Source organism: Cuculus canorus, chromosome Z, assembly GCF_017976375.1.
Source record: "Cuculus canorus isolate bCucCan1 chromosome Z, bCucCan1.pri, whole genome shotgun sequence".
NCBI lineage: Eukaryota > Metazoa > Chordata > Aves > Cuculiformes > Cuculidae > Cuculus > Cuculus canorus.
The window spans coordinates 30,631,838-30,651,179 of record NC_071441.1 but is presented as its reverse complement, the minus strand read 5'-3'; the positions used below and the strand labels follow the sequence as shown (position 1 = coordinate 30,651,179).

At 38.0% G+C, this 19,342-nt stretch overlaps 1 protein-coding gene across 3 annotated transcripts in view; it reads left to right on the top strand.

The window, feature by feature from the left end:
• RASEF (RAS and EF-hand domain containing) overlaps nucleotides 1-9,745 on the top strand; it is a 38,807-nt gene extending 29,062 nt beyond the window's left edge. The window contains exons 14-17 of one of the 3 annotated variants that reach the window (XM_054055062.1): nucleotides 876-990; nucleotides 1,785-1,904; nucleotides 3,238-3,314; nucleotides 4,803-9,745. In XM_054055062.1, coding sequence (XP_053911037.1) covers nucleotides 876-990; nucleotides 1,785-1,904; nucleotides 3,238-3,314; nucleotides 4,803-4,911 — 421 coding nt within the window. In that variant the 3' untranslated portion in view covers nucleotides 4,912-9,745. Of the gene's footprint in view, nucleotides 1-875; nucleotides 1,000-1,784; nucleotides 1,905-3,237; nucleotides 3,315-4,802 lie in introns of all 3 variants that reach the window. The other 2 variants (XM_054055061.1, XM_054055063.1) reach the window with 2 other exon arrangements.
• Nucleotides 9,746-19,342: the final 9,597 nt, after the last annotated feature.

Below are 19,342 nucleotides of genomic sequence, written 5' to 3'. Positions count from 1 at the left end.
TATGGTTTTGATCAGACTTCATCTTAGAGATTCCCTAACCTTCACCTTCCTCACCTTTCCTTGAAATTCCTGATCTTATTTACTGTATGAGTACTTCTTCTAAAGATTTTAAAAAAGACTTATGGCAGAATTGCACAGGTTACTGAATGTATATCTAATATTCTTCAAATTACTGTGTAGAGTGTCCTCAAAACCTTACGATATCCTTACCTGAGATCCATTACTTTTTTGCTGATGGAGGCTTATTGAGAGGTTAAGCTAATACTTTGGAAGTCAGTTTAATCTGTTCATTGACTGGGATTTGTATTGAGCTGTATGTGTTTGCTTTTGCCTGAGTGATTGTGTGAAGTAGGTATTCAGAGGCCAAATTGTTCTCCTCCCATATAATAAATTTGTGAAGACTATTTAAATATATAATGTAAATACACGGCTGATGTACTTGGTTGTTAAGTAGATTAAGTTAACAGCAAAGATGACTTCAACTGATTAATTCATTCCTGGAATAGGTTTATTGGTTTAATATTTTTTTCAAGTGTAGCACAGTAACCCACTAAATTTATGGAGTTATATGTAAGTGAAAAAGTCTTGCCACCTAATTAAAAGTGCAGTGCAAATAAGATTATTTGTAATAGATAGACTGATTTGGTACAAAAAAATGTTAATTGCTGTTCAGGACAGAGTCCTGTAGATCCCTATGGAGCATTTGTAGACCTGCATGAGCAGTGTTTGAGAAGTAGTTACGAAAGAAGCTATGAGAAAATTTATCTTGTGTTGTGACGATAATCTTAGTCAGTAGTGCAGTCAAGTTATGGTGTGTTCTTAATGATGTTAAATTGATCATATGGCCCTATACAAATCTTTTTTTTTTCTGAAAGATTCCGAAGTATTGCTAAATCTTACTTCAGAAGAGCAGATGGTGTCTTACTGTTATATGATGTAACATGTGAAAAAAGCTTTCTTAATGTGCGAGAATGGGTGGATATGATTGAGGTAAGATGTGTAAGTATATACAACTTAGAAACTCTCTTTCACTACATTGCTAACTTTATTATTTATAAAATCTGAATATCTGCATATTGGAATTAACCAGGCTGCAGCATCTCATAGGAGTAAAAGCTACAAAGAAATCCTAAATATATACTGACCTATTAAATTAGTGTTAAAACTGTTGCATCTTTTTTTTAACAAGAGTATTATGTAATCACACCCCTCCCGTTCAATTCCTTTTGAAATGAACATTAGTACCCATTTCAGACACCCTCTTGTGGACGGCTTGAGTATTCCTTGAAGCCTGTGCGTTTTAAACCAGTACGTGGTACCAGTTCTTTCTACGATTACATCTTGTTTGTTTATTTGAATACAAATTTGCCTTTAATGAAGAGTTTATCTTATCTGCTGGAGTGATTTAATAGGAGGGAAAGTGATAAGCAAATTCTCTAATTCATCTTCAGAAAGCCATTTCTTTTATCATGGTAAAGAAGTTGGTCACTTTTCCCACAGAAATTTTGTCATATAGCATTTAGATTACCTTAACACATGACATTCTTTCTTGGGAAATGGTCCTGTGGCAAAGGAAGCACATCTTTACAGGCTGATGTTTAAGCTGGCAGCTTAAATGTCAACTAGCTCATGAAGAGTTCTCAGAATGATTTCATAATTTGTCAGCTTGTGTGATAGTGTCCAAATCTGTTTTGTGGGCAGGAAATCAGCATGACACAATGATGCTAGTTACTTTTTTGCATTCTGAGTGTTCTGGCAATAAGGAAAGAAAATCCTCTTCATAGGCTGCAACTCGTGAGAATATTCCAGTTATGATGGTGGGAAACAAAGCAGACCTCCGTCAAGCTGTTACAGAACAAGGGCAAAAATGTGTACCTATAAACTATGGAGAAAAGCTGGCTATGGTAAGGTCCAGGTCTTCCTCTTCAGTATAAACTGATCTTAAGAACTTTAGTCTGAAAATCATATGAGAAAGTGGTAAACAAAAGTAATTTTCCTGTAATTTGTTCAAACTTAGTAATGAGGGTTCATGGATACTTTTTATGAAAAAATATCGTATGTTGGTGGTGTTTGTGGACTGAATCATGTTTTAAGTGTCCACTGAGCCGAACTGAGTTTTTCTGCTGCCAAAGAGAAATTGCCAGCGCAAACATGAAGCACAGTAGCGAGTGTATGAGGCATTTCACCTGTCTTGTGTTTGCCCTCCTTTTAAGCAGAATATTTTCATCTTCAAGGGACTATCTTGTATTCCTACCATATCTGCAGGAAACAAAAAGGCTACTCTGCTATAGAGTGTGGACAAGTTTTTTGGCATGCATTTAAATGGAGACTAAGGAATGCATATATCTCATATCTTGCAGAAAAGAATGTGGACTCTTTAGAAACTTGAGCTGCTGAGCGCTTGCACAATTGACTGCTTAGATCAGAGCTTATATCATGTCTATTAGTTACAGAATAAACTGGAATCCCAGGTGCTGTAGGTTGTGAGTAGCTAACAACTTGGATTCAGTAGCCTGTCCCAGCAACAGTCTTGTAGGCAGGAAGATTGAGTTTGGACATCAAGCTTACAATGTGTGTTGCGGAGAAGAGCAACGAAGCTGGTGAAAGGGCTGGAGAACAAGTCTTACAAGGAGTGGCTGAGGAAACTGGGGTTGTTTAGCCTTGAGAGGAGGAGGCTGAGGGGAGATCTTATTGCTCTCTACAACTACCTGAAAGCAGGTTGTAGAGAGGAGGGTACTGGCCTCTTCTCCCAAGTGTCAGGGGAAAAGACAAGGGGGAATGGCCTCAGGCTCCACCAGGTGAGGTTCAGGCTGGACATCAGAAATAAATTTTTCACAGAAAGGGTCATCAGGCAGTGGAACAGGCTGCCCAGGGAGATGGTTGAGTCACCATCCCTGGACATGTTTAAAAGACAGGTGGATGAGATGCTCAGGGGCATGATTTAGTGGTTGATAGGAATGGTTGGACTCAATGGGGGGGGTCTTTTCCAACGTAGTCATTCTGTGATTCTATGATTCAGTTTGTTATTCAGAATACACTGAATGTAAAAATGATACAATTAGAAAGAAGTTACTGTTTTTCTTCGCCGTACTGAAGTGCATGTATTGAAGAAGAAGAAATCCTGTTCGTTTAAATGTGTGTCATCTTTCTTTGTGTTATTGAAGAAACCATTTGCAATTGAATATACCTGGGAACCATTTCAGATTGGATGATGTAACATTTTATTTTTACTCATAGACTTATAATGCGCTGTTCTGTGAAACAAGTGCTAAAGATGGATCTAATATTGTAGAAGCAGTTCTTCATCTTGCTCGGTAAGTAGCTGTGTTTCTATTTTTGAGTGAACACATTGGAGTATATTTTATGAAAATGACATTACATATGAATATACACACAAAGACATACATGTACATTTAAAATTATACCAATATCAAATTCAACAAACAAAATTTTAAAAATAATACCATGTTAAATCTTTACAGACAAATGCAAGACAGGATTTATTCTAAGTTTAATCAAGTAATGTTTTTACTTGTGAGTGTTGCAAAGCTGTCTCAATAATTAATATTTAAATTAGAGCACAGTTAGGGAGCTCACAATTTTAAAGCCTGTTTGGTGAATCAGTTACACTTTTTAATGGAACATGGATTTACTTTGTTAATTCTTTCTAAAATTAATTTCAAATGTATATATTCTATGTATAATTGATTCTTAATTCTTTCACATATATTAATATATATTCAGTTTTTTATTACTGACCCTTCTAATCCCCTATATTTTCTTTGGTGTCTCTTTCTCCAATTTATTTAAAAGACAGAAATTCCGATTACGTCCGTTTAGTTATCTTTGCATTTCTGTAACAATGGAGGAGACAAATATTACACTTCCGCTACCTTTCCAAACCATTCTTGGTTACAATGTAATTAGGAAGGGCTCGCTTTACAGAATGTGAAAGGAAAATGAAAATTAATATTTTCTTCACAAGGTTCATTTGCTCTCAAATGGTGTAGCTGTTGACCAGAACCATGTTCTGAAGTGGTTGGTTTCAATTTCTTTACTAAAGTCTTATTAATATGTATTTTTTGAAAGAAGCATTTAATTTCAAAATAAAAATGTCTAAATGAACATTTTGTTAGGGCAGACTCACAGACTTATCTGTTACCGCTTTGTATAGTTCCTTTTTGCCACTATTATCTTGAGTAATACGGCGTTCTGAGGGGAACTTAATGAATTTATTCATTAAAATATGAGTAAATCTGAGGGGGCTGAAATTGGTTTTTTGATTATATATATTTATCTGTATATTTATAAGCAAGAAATTTTAGAGCTGGCTTTTGATATTCAGAGGGACCCATAGTAAGAATACATACATACTCAACTTTTAAGTCTGCATTTATAAAAAAGAATGCAGCAATATGAACTTTTCCTCTGAGGGTAATTTTATACTTGAAATTGTGGTTATTTAGTTTTAAGTTTTCAGTTATGGATGTATTCTGTTTCTGTGGTGGTATACTGAAGCAAGTGAATTAAAGAAAAATTATCAAAAGAAAAGGAAAGGGAAAACAGAACACTGTGGAGTTACTAGGTATCAGAAATTATTTCTATCACTAACTGATTTCTATAGAAATATTGATATTCCCAAAGTGGACACGTTGATTCTGTGCATGTAAAGCCATTGTTTTTATTAACCACACACCAGATGATGGTGAGCTATATAAGATTTACTGGGAGAAACAGTAAGCACGAATAGAAATGTTTTAATGGAGGACATTGTTTTGTTTCTTTGGTTGCTTTTTTTACAGCGAAGTGCGAAAACGAAGTGATAATCAAGATGATACAAGGTCAGTCACTAGCTTGGCTGGGACACCTGTCAAAAAATTGGCACTCACGAAAAACTGTTGCAATGTTTAAGTGACAGATACTTTTCCTGGCCTAAATAACTTATATATTTTTCAAAAAAATGAAGGATTTCAATAATGTATTCTTGGGGATATATACATTTGCATAGTTAGGAATTGCACATCATGTTAAAAATCCAGACTGTACTTGCTTATCATTCATATTTAGGGTATTGCTTTATCTCTTAGGCTCTGGTTTCACTTTTCTTAAATAGTATAAGTCAATGAAATGAGCTCACAGTCAATATTACTGTTGTCAGTGCATACAATCTTGTCATATATTTTATCTTCTTTACCTGCTTGTTTCTTTATGGATTCATTTTTTCTTAGATACACAACACAATAATATTTTATCATACAGTAAAAGAAAAAATTATGGCTTCAACTAATTTAATCTCTATTTGCTTACATCTGCTTACCTAGTTTTTTGAAGGCCTTAAGTTATATGTTGATGAAACACTTCCTAAGAAAACTCCAAACCATTGAAAGCTTCCCTAGATCTAGGTAGTCCCTAAGTTCAGGGCATGAAGCACAATGGTTTGTCAGGAGAAGACAGTAGCAGGGGCATGGAGTTCTAATGCAATTTTACAAAAGTTGGTGAGTTAGAATTTATTTAATTTTGGGAGCTGAGGTTTCATTCAGAACTGAGAAGTAAGTATTACGTCTGATCCTACACAGCTCAGAAGTGAAAGGAATGTTTGCATGAACCATTACAGCTCAAAATTCTGGAGAGACTATAATACTTGTGATATGTAGGATTTCGGAGCTTAATTAACGATCCAATACCTGCCTGCTTGTTTAGACTAGATCATTGTTAGTATTGCAAACAGATAGGGGTTGCAATTTTTCCCTTGTCTTTCATATGTCTTCCATTCAGACACTAATTTAGGGATTGTAATAGTACAGACAAGTCTGTTTTAATGGTTATTCTTCATGCATTTTTTAAGTTTTAAACCTGCAAGTGAAAGAACTACTGCACGTGCACAAGCATCTGTATAAACTGTTCATTAAAAGAAGTCCCTGAAGTGAACAGCAACAACTTACCTTAATAAGGAATTCCTGATTTTAGGAAAATGCTGAGAAACTCACCAGTCAGTGGTAGCTTTAGGTGTAAGCGTCTCTGAAAACTGAGTTATTACTGCTTATAATGCCCTATAATGTGACAAAAAATACAGGTATTTCTACAGTGAACAGCCATGATCCAATTCTTCTCAGCTTTCACTAATTTTGATGGGAATTGGATGGGGCCCCTGCAGAGCTAGCAAAACCGTTTTGGTTCTTTTTGTATATATTTTCAACATCTATATGTATAGAACATCTTTGGGTTGAAACCTAGCTCAGCAAAACAACTCTGGATAGTTTTAAAGACTGTTTGGAAACCCTTATGACTAGCAGCTGCTATTGCATTTTGTCAGCGCTATATTTGAACAAAGTCTACCCTGTACTATATTATCAATTTTATAAAACATGGAGTTCTCAGAAACAGGATGCTGCATAATTTTTTTAAAATGATGCAGTTTTAGCATATGAGGAGCAATGATTTTAGGTGTCCTTTCAAACCTCTAGATCAGACCAGTTAATTCTCAGGTAACTATCTGAAAACTTACTAAGACAGAAATCTAATGCCAGAAGGAATAAGACTTTATTTTACCGTATTGTACTTCAGCCCTAGAGGAGAAAACAGGTTTGATGTCCTTTTTGAAATACTAGGGGTATCTTCACAGACTACTTTAGTCCACACAGGAGACTTAAGGGTTGTAGCATCTGACCACCCAGCAGTATGAAAGGCCTGGCTGTAGCCCTGAGAATTATCTGGAGCAGGTGGCAGAGAATGAAGGAGTTGCAGGTGTATCAGGAATATGCCTGATGACATACGTACTGTTTATTATTAACCCTCTATTATTAAAGCAAGAAAATTACAGCTGTAATTAGCTTCTTTGAGGAGAAAACCATGCTTAACTGAGTGCATTGATGTGGGCCTCTTCTGCATTCATTGTGTGTAAAGGTTTCTCATTGAGGAGTGAAATGGAAGTAAAGTTACTGTGGTTAAGAAGGTTCTTCCTGCAGCATTATGGAGGAGAGAGATAGGAAGAAAAGGTCATAATTATAAGCTGTTACTTACATTCCAAAATATTGCTTCTTCAGTGTTTCTTCTTGTAAATTGAGGCTCAGTGATCTCCTGAACCAGGCTATGACCAGATCTGTGGTCATAGCCTGCAGTAAATGAGGTGAAATATGGTTGTCTAGAAGTTGTTGATACACCTGATGAGAAAAATATTTCGGCTGGAAACAGAGAACCACGTAACATTATTTGCAAGAAGTATTTCGGGAGGTGGTTTTGTCCAGCCTCCCAAGCACCCAAGCAGAGATGGACTGTTGCCAGCCTTAGATCAGTTTAACTGTGGGTTTGGTTAGCCAGGCTGTGAAAATCCCCAAAGACAGAGATGCCACCACCATTCTGGACAATGTGTTCCTATGTTTGCACTCCCCTTCTGGATAAAAATTTCTCTACATGTCCAACCTCAGTTTTCCCAGTGACTACAAATTTGTAGCAATTTCCTCTCATTGTATCATGTTCTCCTACCAAGAAGAATTTGGCAGCAATCTTGGTAACTTGCCTTTCAGTGTTTGAAGGCTGTTAGATCACCCTTGGCCTTATTTTCACCACTATAATAACATTATGAGGTACCTCTTGCAGATGTGGTTTCCACATTCCAGAATTAGCAGTGTATGTGCATGTGCAGTAATTGCTTCAATATCTGAGAGTCTTACCATACAGAGAGTACCATACAAATGTCCATGGCTGTAGAGAGCTTAGGTGAAGGATATGAGTTCTGGCACCTGCCTTTGCTCCTATTTCTTCTGCAGGATTGGGCCATTGATATTTTGGGTACTTCTTTTTGTTTATTCTAATAACCAAATTCTCTCTTGTGCTATTTGGCCAGATTGCATAAACTGAATTGTCTTTTTTAAGCTCTGTAATTTTTTTGTGTCATGTAAGTCGACTTAATTTTGAAACAGTGTTGTTCTTAAATGAGATTCGGGGTTAGAAACTATTAAGAAAGTTTTACCTTGCAGTAGTTTTATGGTCAATGTATAAATTACTGCAAAAAGGTTGTAAAGAATGGCGATGTAGCCATAGTTCAGTTGGAAATAATTTTAGAAATCCTATGATCAGCTCCATCAAGTAAGAATATTTATATAAAATTCACATTGAAGCAAAAGAACTTGGAAAAAATATTTAAATTTAGCAATTAAAGCATGAATTCGTATATGGGAATAATGAATATTATACGAAGTTGTCTGTTGTTTTGGCAAACGAGCTATAAATCTGACATGGTTGCACTGTTGTACTTTGAATGTACTTATGGTTTTGTTTAGTACATAAGAACTATTCATTTAATGGCACAAAGTTATCTTTTCAGTTAGTGGATGTACCCTTAATGCTTGTATTTATTTGAAAAGGCAAGGCCTTTTGTCATTTTCCCTCATGATCTGTAAATAAATTATTTTTTATTCAGTTAACATGGAAGTATTATTGTATTTGTTTTGACCCTTTTTAATTGTGGTGTAATATACATTTCTAAGGCAGTAATTTCTGTGAGATGCTCTGAAAATGTTTTGATCACATAAGTTCTTGTAACCACTTTGTGCCTCTTTAGCATACATTAATGGCTTAATAAGACAAGCTGCAGCTTCTTTTAATTGTTCTTAGAAGTACAGTTATGCCCTAAAATGCTTTAAGTATTTTTATTTGTAATTATTTTTGTATTACAAAATCCACATCTGTATGCCCTATTAAATTGCATTTAAAAGTACAGACAACTCCTGCAAGGAGTGTCATGTAGATGTACACCCATGCAGATCCCCAATTAAGCTAATAAGTTCTGTATTAGTACTGGCAATCTGTTCAGATATAGATCCTTTTTTCCCAGTCCACTGATGTATAACAATAGTAGGTAACTTTGTAGAGGAAAAATATTTCAGTGGAACATCCCTAATTCATAACCCCAAGGGGGACATTTATTCATATAGTCAGGGCACTTTGTTATAGTACAAAGAAACATGCTTCCAAGATGTTTCTGATTGTATTAGATAATTTAAAAAATGGATTAATATCTTGTGTGCAGTTCTAATGTCCTTTACCACTAATCTTGCCAGATTAGATGTAGCCTGTAATGTTACCCCTCTGACCCTGTACAAGCTACTTATGGATTGGAGCAGATTTTTACAGCATCATTTTAGTGTTTCTTTCCCACTGTATTACTACCGGGCCTAATCCTTTCTTATTGGTATCTGTAGGATTAGTAACATCAATATTCATTATTATTCATTTTTTTCCCACAAATCTTGTTTTGTTTGAAAACTCTACTTATATTAAAAGAAAATTTGACTGATATGTGGAATCTAGGTTCAAATGTGTTACTCAGTTTTAAGAAGTCCTTTTCTTACAACTTGCAGTCTTTGTGTTATGGCTATAGATAGCTGGGTTTATAGGAAATTAGACATTAGGTGGCTGAGCAACAAATAAACCCAAGCTGTGAAGGTTTTCCACTGAATATGAAGTGAAATATTTAAAATAGAAGTGTATTTTCACACTAGTATGAGGAAGAAATTCCACGCCAATTGCATGTACAAACTTTTAAGATAAGTCTGGATATTAAATAAATAAGGCTATAAATTGTGAAGACTTTTGAAACTTTAATTTATACCATTCACCAGTAAAGCTGTAGTGTTCATACAGTTTGTTCCTCCTCAAAACTACAAATCACTGCATTCCCTGTAATTTTGTCCACATACATATTTTAAAAGAACTACAACTTCTCTGTATTCCAAATTGCAGTATAATAAAATATGGTTCAATAGCAATCTTTCTTCTGTGTATTTTCTTTTTGTCAGTGCTCGTGAATGGTACTGAAGAAATTTTTCCTGATGTCTAATTTGAACCTCCCCTGACACAACTTGAGGCCATTTCCTCTCGTCCTATTTCCTATTATTTGTGAGAACAGACCAACACTCGCCTTGCTACAACCTCCCTTCAGGTAGTTGTAGATAGTGATAAGGTCTCCCCTCAGCCTCATTTTCTCTAGGCTAAACAAACCCAGTTCATTCAGCTGCTCCTCATAACACTTATGCTCCAGACCCTACACCAGCTTTGTTGACCTCTGGACAAGTTTCAACACCCCATTATCTTTCTTGTAGTGAGGGGCCCAAAACTGAACACAGTATTCAAGGTATACACTCACCAATGCCAAATACTTCCCTGTTCCTGCTCGCCACGCTGTTTCTGATAAATGTCAAGATGACATCGGCCTTCTTGGCACACTGCTGGCTCATATTCAGTCATCTGTCAACCAACACCCTCGTGTCCTTCTCTGCCAGGCAGCTTTCAAGCAACTCTTCCCCAGGCCTGTAACACTGCACGGGGTTGTTTTGTCCCAAGTGCAGCACTCAGCACTTGGCCTTGTTAAATCTCACACCACTGATCTCAATGCATTTATCCAGCCTGTCCAGATCCCTCTATAGAGCCTCCCTACCCTTAATCAGATCGACAGTTTCTCCCAGCTTGGTGTCATCTACAAACTTAATAAAGGTATGCTCAATCCCCTTGTCCAGATCATCAATAAAGGTATTGAATATGACTGGACCCAACACTGAGCTCTGGGGAACACCACTTGTGACCGGCCTCTACCTAGCTTTCACTCCATTTATCACCACGCTTTGGGCCCAACCATCCAGCCAATTTTTTACCCAACAGAGTGTATGTCTGTGCAAGCCAGTGACAGCCAGTTTCTCAAGCAGAATACTGTGAGAAATGGGGTCAAAGGCTTTGCCAAATCCAGGAACACTGTATCTACAACCTTTTCCTTCTCCATTCAGTGGGTAACCTTGTCATAGAAGGAAATCGAGTTGGTTTGGCAGGACGTGGCTTTCATAAACCCATGTTGACTGGGCCTCATCACTTATTTGTCTTGTGTGTGCTGTGCAATAGCACTCGAGATGACCTACTCCACGACCTTCTCTAGCACCAAGATCAGACTCACAGGCCTGTAGTTCCACAGATTCTCCCTTCGACCCTTGGGTATAACATTTGCCAACGTTTGTTACTGTTCCAGTCAAATGGAACTTCCCCAGTCAGCCAGGGCTGCTGGTAGATAAAGTACTTAGGAGTCCACATATCAAAGAAAAAAATGCACCAAAACCCAAGTTAAAAGTTGCTTCAGGTAAAATTTGCAACTTTAACTGCCATCATAGAATCACAGAATCATTTAGATTGTAAAAGACCCTTAAGATCTTTAAGTCCAACTGTTAACCAAACACTGCCAAGTCTATCACTAAACTATGTCCCTAAGAACCGACTGCACATCTTTTTAAGTACCTCTAGGAATGGTGACTCAACCACCTCCCTGGGCAGCTTGTTCCAATGATTGACAACACTTAAGGTATAGAATATTTTTCTAATATCCAGCCTAAACTTCCCCTTGTGCATGTTCAAGCCTTTTCGTCATCCTATGACTTGTTACTTGGGAGAAGAGACCAACAACTCACATTGCTACAACCTCTCAGGTAGTTGTAGAGAATGTAGGTTTCCCCACAGCCTCCTTTTCTCCAGACTTGACAACCCCAGTTCCCTCAGCTCCAGCAACTCAGTGTCCTCCTTGTAGTGAGGGACCCAAAACTGAACACAGTATTCAAGGTGTGACCTCATTGATGCTGAGTTCAGGGGCACGATCTCTACCCTAGTCCTGCTGGTCACACCATCACACCATTTCTGATAAAAGCCAGGATGCTGTTGACCTTCTTGGCTCATGTCGATGAACAGGTCCTTTTCTGCTGCGCAGTTTTCCATCCGCTCTTCCCCAAGACTATAGATTGTTGTGGCCCAGGTGCAGAACCAGGCATTTGGCATTGTTAAACCTCATATCACTGGCCTCAACCCATTGATCCAGCTCTTCCAGATCCCTCTGCAGAGATTTCCTACCCTCAAGAAGACTTGATGTCATCTGCAAACTTACTGAGGGTTCCTTCAACCCCCTCATCCATATCATCGATGCTGACCCCTGGGGAACAACATGTGTGAATGGCTGCTACCTGGATATAACTACTTTCAAAACAACCCTTTGAGCATGGCCATCATTATTGGTGCAATAGGAACTTAAAAGCACTTTGTTGTCTTACAAATATATTAATAAGCACAGTGCTTAAATTATTAAATATACTTCATTTTAACAAGAAGCAAGGTAGTTGAGAACAACCCATGAGACAGATCCTTAAATTTACTGGCAGAACTGTTGTGATGTATATTCCGACACTTCAGAACAACTGCTGCTTTCCTGAGTACTCCTGACATCTGCCCTTGCAAAGTTTTGACACCTTGAGCTCCTTGATGAGATGGATCGAGAAGATTTTGTAGTCCAGCATTAAGGAACTGTATCTTCTTACTATTATTATGGCCAGTGGGGAGTTCTAGTTAATAAGCAAGTTTTTTAATCCAAGAAAAATAACATGTTCAGCCATGAAAGCTGATACTACTGCAACTAAAAATATTTGCCTGGTAATTTTCTTTTTACATTTCTTTTATTACCTCTTAGAACTTGCTATTCTTTTCCTTTTGTAAAAGGTCTTTTTTAAGCTTATTTAAAAATAGGGGAAAACAAATCAAAGATTAAATCTTTAAAAGAATAGAGAAAATTCTCCTTATGAGTTGCTATTTTTTTTCTGTTCTCCAGCTCCCACTGTGAATTTCCATGAGCAAAAATGTTAAAGCGTTTGCACAAGGTGTCATAGTTTTAACCCCAGCTGGCAACTGAACACCACACAGCTGCGCTCTCTCTCTCTCTCTCTCTCTGGTGGGATGGGGGACAGAATCGGAAGGGTGAAAGTGAGAAAACTCATGGGTTGGAATATAGACAGTTTAATAGGTAAAGCAAAAGCTGCATATACAAACAAAGCTAAGGAAAGAATTCATTCACTGATTCCCATCAGCAGTCAGGTGTTCAGCCATCTCCAGGAAAGCAGTATTCCGACACATGCATTGATTGCTTGGGAAGATCAGTGCTGTAACTCTGAATCTCCTCTCCTTCTTTCTTATTTCCCCAGCTTTATATGCTAAGGATGACATCATATGATGTAGAATATCTATCTCTAATCAATTGGAGACAGCTATCTCGGCTGAACGTCCTCTCCTTCTTTCTTATTTCCCCAGCTTTATATGCTATGGATGACATCATATAATGTGGAATATCTATCTCATCAATTGGAGACAGCTATCTCGGCTGTGTCCCCTCCCAGTTGCCAGGAAGGAAACTTCTGCAGAACACCTTAAGGGAAATAAGGAGTCTTCCACTAAGAAGGTGATGTGGCCAACAGCCCAGCTGAAGTGCCTCTATACAAATGCATGAAGCTTGAGCAGCAAACAGGAGGAGCCAGAAGCTACCCTGCTACTAGAAAGCTGTGATCAGCTTGCACTCACTGAAACTTGGTGGGAGGAATCTCATGAGTGAAGTGTGGCTATCAATGACTACAGGCTGTAAATTCTCATCATACAGGGGGCTTCAGCCACCCTGCCATATGCTAGAAAAGCAGCACAGCAAGCTGTAGGCAATCCAGGATATTCCTAGAGTGCATTGAAGATAATTTCTTAACCCAGCTAATAAGATACCCGACCCGCTGGGATGCAATACTGGACACGATGATCACCAATACAAGTGAGCTCACCAGTGACACAAAGATCAGAGGCATCATGGGCTGCAATGAACACCCGCTGGTGGAGTTCAAAGTCCTGAGGGTTATGGGACAGGTAAGGAGTATAGTCAGGACCCTAAGTGTTGGGAAAGCAGATATCAAAATCTTCAAGGAGTTAGTCAGTAGGACCTCCTGGGATATGATCCTCAGGGACAAGGGATCAAACAGAATTTGCCATAAAGTGCAAGTGTGCTTAGTCCCCAGATGGAGGAAATCAGGCAGGGAAGGGAAGAGACCAGTGTGGCTGAGTCGAGGCCTGCTGATCAAACTGAAGAGCAAGAGGGAACGGCACAGTAGCAGTGCAAGCAGGAACAGGTAATCTGGGAAGAGTCTAGGGATACTGCCCAGTTGTGTAGGGGTGGGGTCGGGAACACCAAGGTGCAGCTGTGTCTGAACTTGGCAATGGAAGTGAAGACTAACAGGAAGGCCTTCTACGTCAGTCAGAAAAGGAAGGTTAAAGAAAGTGTACCCTGACTGATGGATTAAAATGGTGACCTCACATCAATCAATAGACGAGGAGAAGACTAAGGTACTCAACAACTTTATTGCCTCAGTCTTCACTGACAACTGCTCTTCTCACCCATCCTGGATCAATGGACAACAAGATGGGGACCAGAGCGGTAAAGCCTCTCCCACTAGAGAGGAGCATTATAGGGAAGTATATATCAGGTTCTTGACCACCTGGGGAACCTGATGAGGTGTATCCCAGAGTCCTGAGTGAATTGGCTACTGTGGTTGCCTAGGCACTCTCCATGATATTTGAAAAGTCATGGCCATCAGGAGAAGTTTGATTCCATGATTCTATGAGCCAGCAATGTATCCTTGCAGACCCGAAGGCCAACCGTATCCTGGACTCCATCAACAGAAGCGTAGCCAGCAGGTTGAGGGAGGTGATTCTGCCCCTCTATTCCTCTCTTGTGAGACCCTGCCTGGAGTATTGTGTCCAGTTCTGGAATCCTCAACATAAAAAGGATATGAAAATGTTGGAACGGGTCCAGAGGAAGGCTACAAATATGATCAGAATGCTGGAGCACCTCCCATATGAGGACAGGCTGGGAGAGCTGGGGTTGTTCAGCCTGGAGAAGAGAAGGCTCCAAGGACATCTTATAGCAACTTTCCAGTACCTGAAGGGGCTGTAGAAGAAAGCTGGGGAGGGAATTCTTACAGAGGCGTGTAGTGATAGGACTAGGGGAAATGGCTATAAATTGGAGAGAGGAAGATTTAGACTAGACATGAGGAGGAAATTCTTTACAATGAGGGTGGTGAGGCACTGGAACAGGTTGCCAAGGGAAGTTGTGGATGCCCCATCCTTGGAAGTGTTCAAGGCCAGGCTGGATGGGGCCTTGAGCAGTCTGATCTAGTGGGCTGTGTACCTGCCCATGGCAGGGGGCTTGGAATTAGGTGATCTTTAAGGTCCCTTCCAGCTCAAACCATTCTATGATTCTATGATTTCATGATTCTATCATTCTCCAGCCTAAACCAGCACACCAGAATAAAGAGAGCAGTGAAAACAGTTGAGTAAAAAAGGACAAAGCTACTATTCTATTCAGAGCAAGATATTGACTCTCTCATAGCTTTTGCTTTTTAGTTGTTCTTTTTTTGTTTGTTTGTTTGTTTCCTAGAAACAGCTTTCTGCTTTAGTCTGTATCTATTCCTGTAGAGTGTTTCCTCTTGTGGTTCCTAGGGAACCATTCTGTTCATGTCACAAGCATATCTTTGCAGAGGTAACTGTTAATGGAGTTGCAGTAAATTTACCAGAAGATTTTCCTAGATCAATTGATAAGTGTTTGAGTTTTCATTTCTGCTGAACAGACTTACTTAACCTCTGTCTTCTGAATAGATGCACGTTCTAAGATAAAATAATAAAACAAATTAACTGTATGAGAGGTTTCAAATGAAAACCAGGCTTGTGAGAGCAGGCCTGTCAAGAGCTGTATTAAAAACTATGCGTAGAAGTGATGCAAATAGAAATAGAAATTATCAATTTGATGAAACATTTAAAATAAATCTAATATAAACTGCAATATATATATAAACCCCAATATAAGTAACAATATGGAAGTAGTTGCTATTTTCTAAAATATTTCTGCTAGTCTTTATTTTCCCCAAAATAGAAGTCATTGTTCTGGCACTATTAGAGCTGTAACATTAAACTTGCCTGTAACTAGAGGGGTGGCTTACAAGCATCCTAATTGAACTAAACACAACCCTTGCCAGCTCTGTAGCTCTTCCCATCCTTAAACATCATCCATCAGTTTTGGTAGAAGTCTAAACAAAACTGTATAAATAAAAGAAATTCTACTCTTAAGCGATTTCAGCAAATATGTAAAAATACGTATACTTCTTCCACATTCATTTTCAAGTCATCTGAAGTAACCAAATGTGATTGATGATATAAGGCTAAGCAGAAACTAGTAACCCCTTTTCCTTTTCCTTTTCCTTTTCCTTTTCCTTTTCCTTTTCCTTTTCCTTTTCCTTTTCCTTTTCCTTTTCCTTTTCCTTTTCCTTTTCCTTTTCCTTTTCCTTTTCCTTTTCCTTTTCCTTTTCCTTTTCTCCTTTCCCTTTCCCCTTTGTCGTCCTCCTCCTCCTCTTCCTCTTCCTCTTCCCCTTTGCCCCTTTCCCTTTGCCTTTCCCTCTTCCTTCATTTTTTTTCTTCTTTTTCATCTTTTTTAGTGTGCTTACAAGTAATGAAGTACTGAGGAGGGTAAGAATCATGCAGTCTCTGTGTAGTCTCTTTCCCAGAGAGTGTTTTGACAAATCAGACTTTTAAATGAGTTCAAATTAGAATATGACGATTTCAGGGAATGGAACAAATAGGTGATGGGTCATGTGAAAAATCTTTGGTGATTAGCTGCTGGTAGGATTTGTTGAATTAAAGAGGTAAAATTGTACTTCCAAATAATACATGTGAAGCTATATGAGGATCTTCAAAATCCTAACGAGGGAAGCATCTAAGTACCTGCTGAATGAAAGAGGTATAAGCAGGCTTGACCTGGGTCATCTTCTTTAAAGACTAGTTCTGTAAACATCTGGTTAAATCGTAATATTTTATTAAATCCCATCTTCAACTTACTTTTATCTTAAATTTGAGATTTAGGATTTAGGCAACTGAGTACTCTATATATGAAGACATTTAAAATATTTTCTTCTTGAAGGGAAGTCGTACATCCAAAAACTGTAACCAAAGATTTGTAGGCCAGAAGTCTACCTGCATAGCATAGGCAGAAAGGCTTGCTGTCCTGCTCCCTAGTCCTGCAGTTTTCTAGTTCTTATTTTAGTGTTATTGTTTTTAACTTTGTCTTGTGTCTTTACTTCTTTATCCGTTCAATACTCTCACTATCCTTCTTCCATGCTTCTCCACATCATTCTAATTAATCTTCCAATTATTCATGTATTTTCGATTTTTCTTTCACCCATAGCTATACCTTTGCAAACTTCCATCTCTTCACTGTGATCCCAGTGCAAGGGCTCTGTCTTCTGACACTTCTGGGCCTGTCTCTGCTTTGCCTCATGGAAAACTTTCACAGATAATTACAAGATATTTTCTTTGCCAACTTACTAAAAAAGAGCCCAGACGGTAAACAATTTTTCTGAGAGTGGTTGGCATTCTTATGGTTTCAGACAGGAAAATGCGAGTCACTCTTTTTATCACTGATTCTTTTCAGATAAGAGCTATAAGGTGGAGTAGAAAGCACAGTGAAACAATCTAAAAGAATGCATGTGTGTCCCCCAGGGGTTGATTATTAGTTAGACAGCTTCTTAGTATTTAGTACCATCTGTTCTGCCAGGTCTGCTACGGAGATAAAAGCTTGCTAATGAAAGAATAGTTTTGCTGCATTCATCTGGAGTGTTGTAGTCCTGGTTAATCAAAATCTGGAATACGTTCTGCTAGTCAGAGCATAAGTGCATGAAAAAAGGCATTGACAAACTGAAAGACTGTAAAGGTGGCATGAAGAAGTATGGGGTTTTTTTCAGTATTAACCTGATTCAAAATGACTGACTTTGATCTTTTAGGCCTGGTTATGTGCTCTGATCATGTTCCCCATTCATGACATGTTTGTTTCTTTTCTTCTCTGCTTTGGACATTTACCTTAGATTTTACCAGAAAGGAAAAGATAGTGGGGTCCAGAAGAAGCTCTCCTACAGCATCCAAAGAACATCTCTGGTGCATACTATTTAGATACATAGCCCGAGAATCTGGAAAAGGAAATAATCTGGCTTACAAAAATGCAACATCTACTTTGTTTATAATCTGATTGGATCAGAGACAGATGTGAATGTTGTGATAATGTCAAACACAGGCCTAGGTAATGCCTTAATACAGACAATGATACCATAAGCAGTAATTTTTGAACAGACTACTTATTTTTCTCATTTGTAACTGTACTTGAGTGGCAATAGTTTTCTTTATTGGGAGGAAGTGCCCAAGGAAGTTAAATCTGAGAAGTCATCAATAATTTCATAAAGAAAGCACCTGATATTTGAGACTTACTTTTGAGAAACGATGGTTAAGTTTCTCAAGAATGATTACACTAGGAAACATTAAGAGTGCATTAACCATTTCCAAACCCTTTTCCCACCAATAAACCTACACAAGTTAGCTGATTGTGTTGCTAGCTACAGTAATTTGATTATATTGTTTCAAATACCTGTGAAACTTAGCTGGTGGTTTATGCCTGTAGGATTCAGATGTTCTCCACCAGCTTCCTGCATGTAAAGGTGAAAATCAAGGGTTTTACTGAAGTGGTTTACTATGATGTTTCCGTTTGTTATATTTTAGTCCAGTTAACTGGTACTTATGCTGATGAACTAACACTTTTTATTTTTAAAATCCCCAGTAGTGTAAACATTTGCACATATGAAAAATGTTTCCTAGATAAATTAGACCAACTTATTCATTGAACCAGTTACAATGTAAAATAGATTTTTTGTTTGCAGTTAATGCAACACATATGTACTGCTGATTGTAATCTGTGGCAATTTACTGCATTACATATTAAATTTAGATAAATGTTAATTTATTTGTTTATTTACACTCAAGTACTTTGCTTATTCAAAAGATATTTTAAGGCTAAGTTTAATCAAGACTTCACTCTCATAAAACTATATCATAGTTCAATGATAGCCAACTGACGACTTACACCTTTGCGGCAAATACACTCTCTTCTAGTTGCTTTTTCTATATAGTCACTAGAGGGCAGCAATTTCCAATACAGTACTCTTTATTCTCTCTAGTAATCCATCAGGTTAGGCGGCTGTTGCAAAACCAAACACAGGCAATGTCCCGTCCTCCTTTAGAAGTACATAACGTCAAAATGTAGATTGGTATAGAAGAAAATCCGTACTATCTTAGTTAAATGCAGTACTGTTTTCAGTAAAACAGCTGTTCTGAATAGTTTATTACTTATGGAAATTACCCCAAGGCTAAAGATCACATTCAAAAATCTTACTGCCCCCAGACTCCTGCAGCACATTTCTTTTGCTGTGCATTGTTTTGGTTGTTCTCATGTTGCAGTTAGTGGTGCAAAATTGCTTGGACTACTTTCGTTCTTTAATTGCTTTCAATTGTCTTTTAGGTTATTATTTTGAAAGCAAACTCCTGTAAGGTAGCTTTCTGTAATGAAAAACATTTCATTATGGTCTTTGAATGAAAGAAAAAAAACCCATTCCACCTCAACTCTACTGTCTGACAGTGTAGT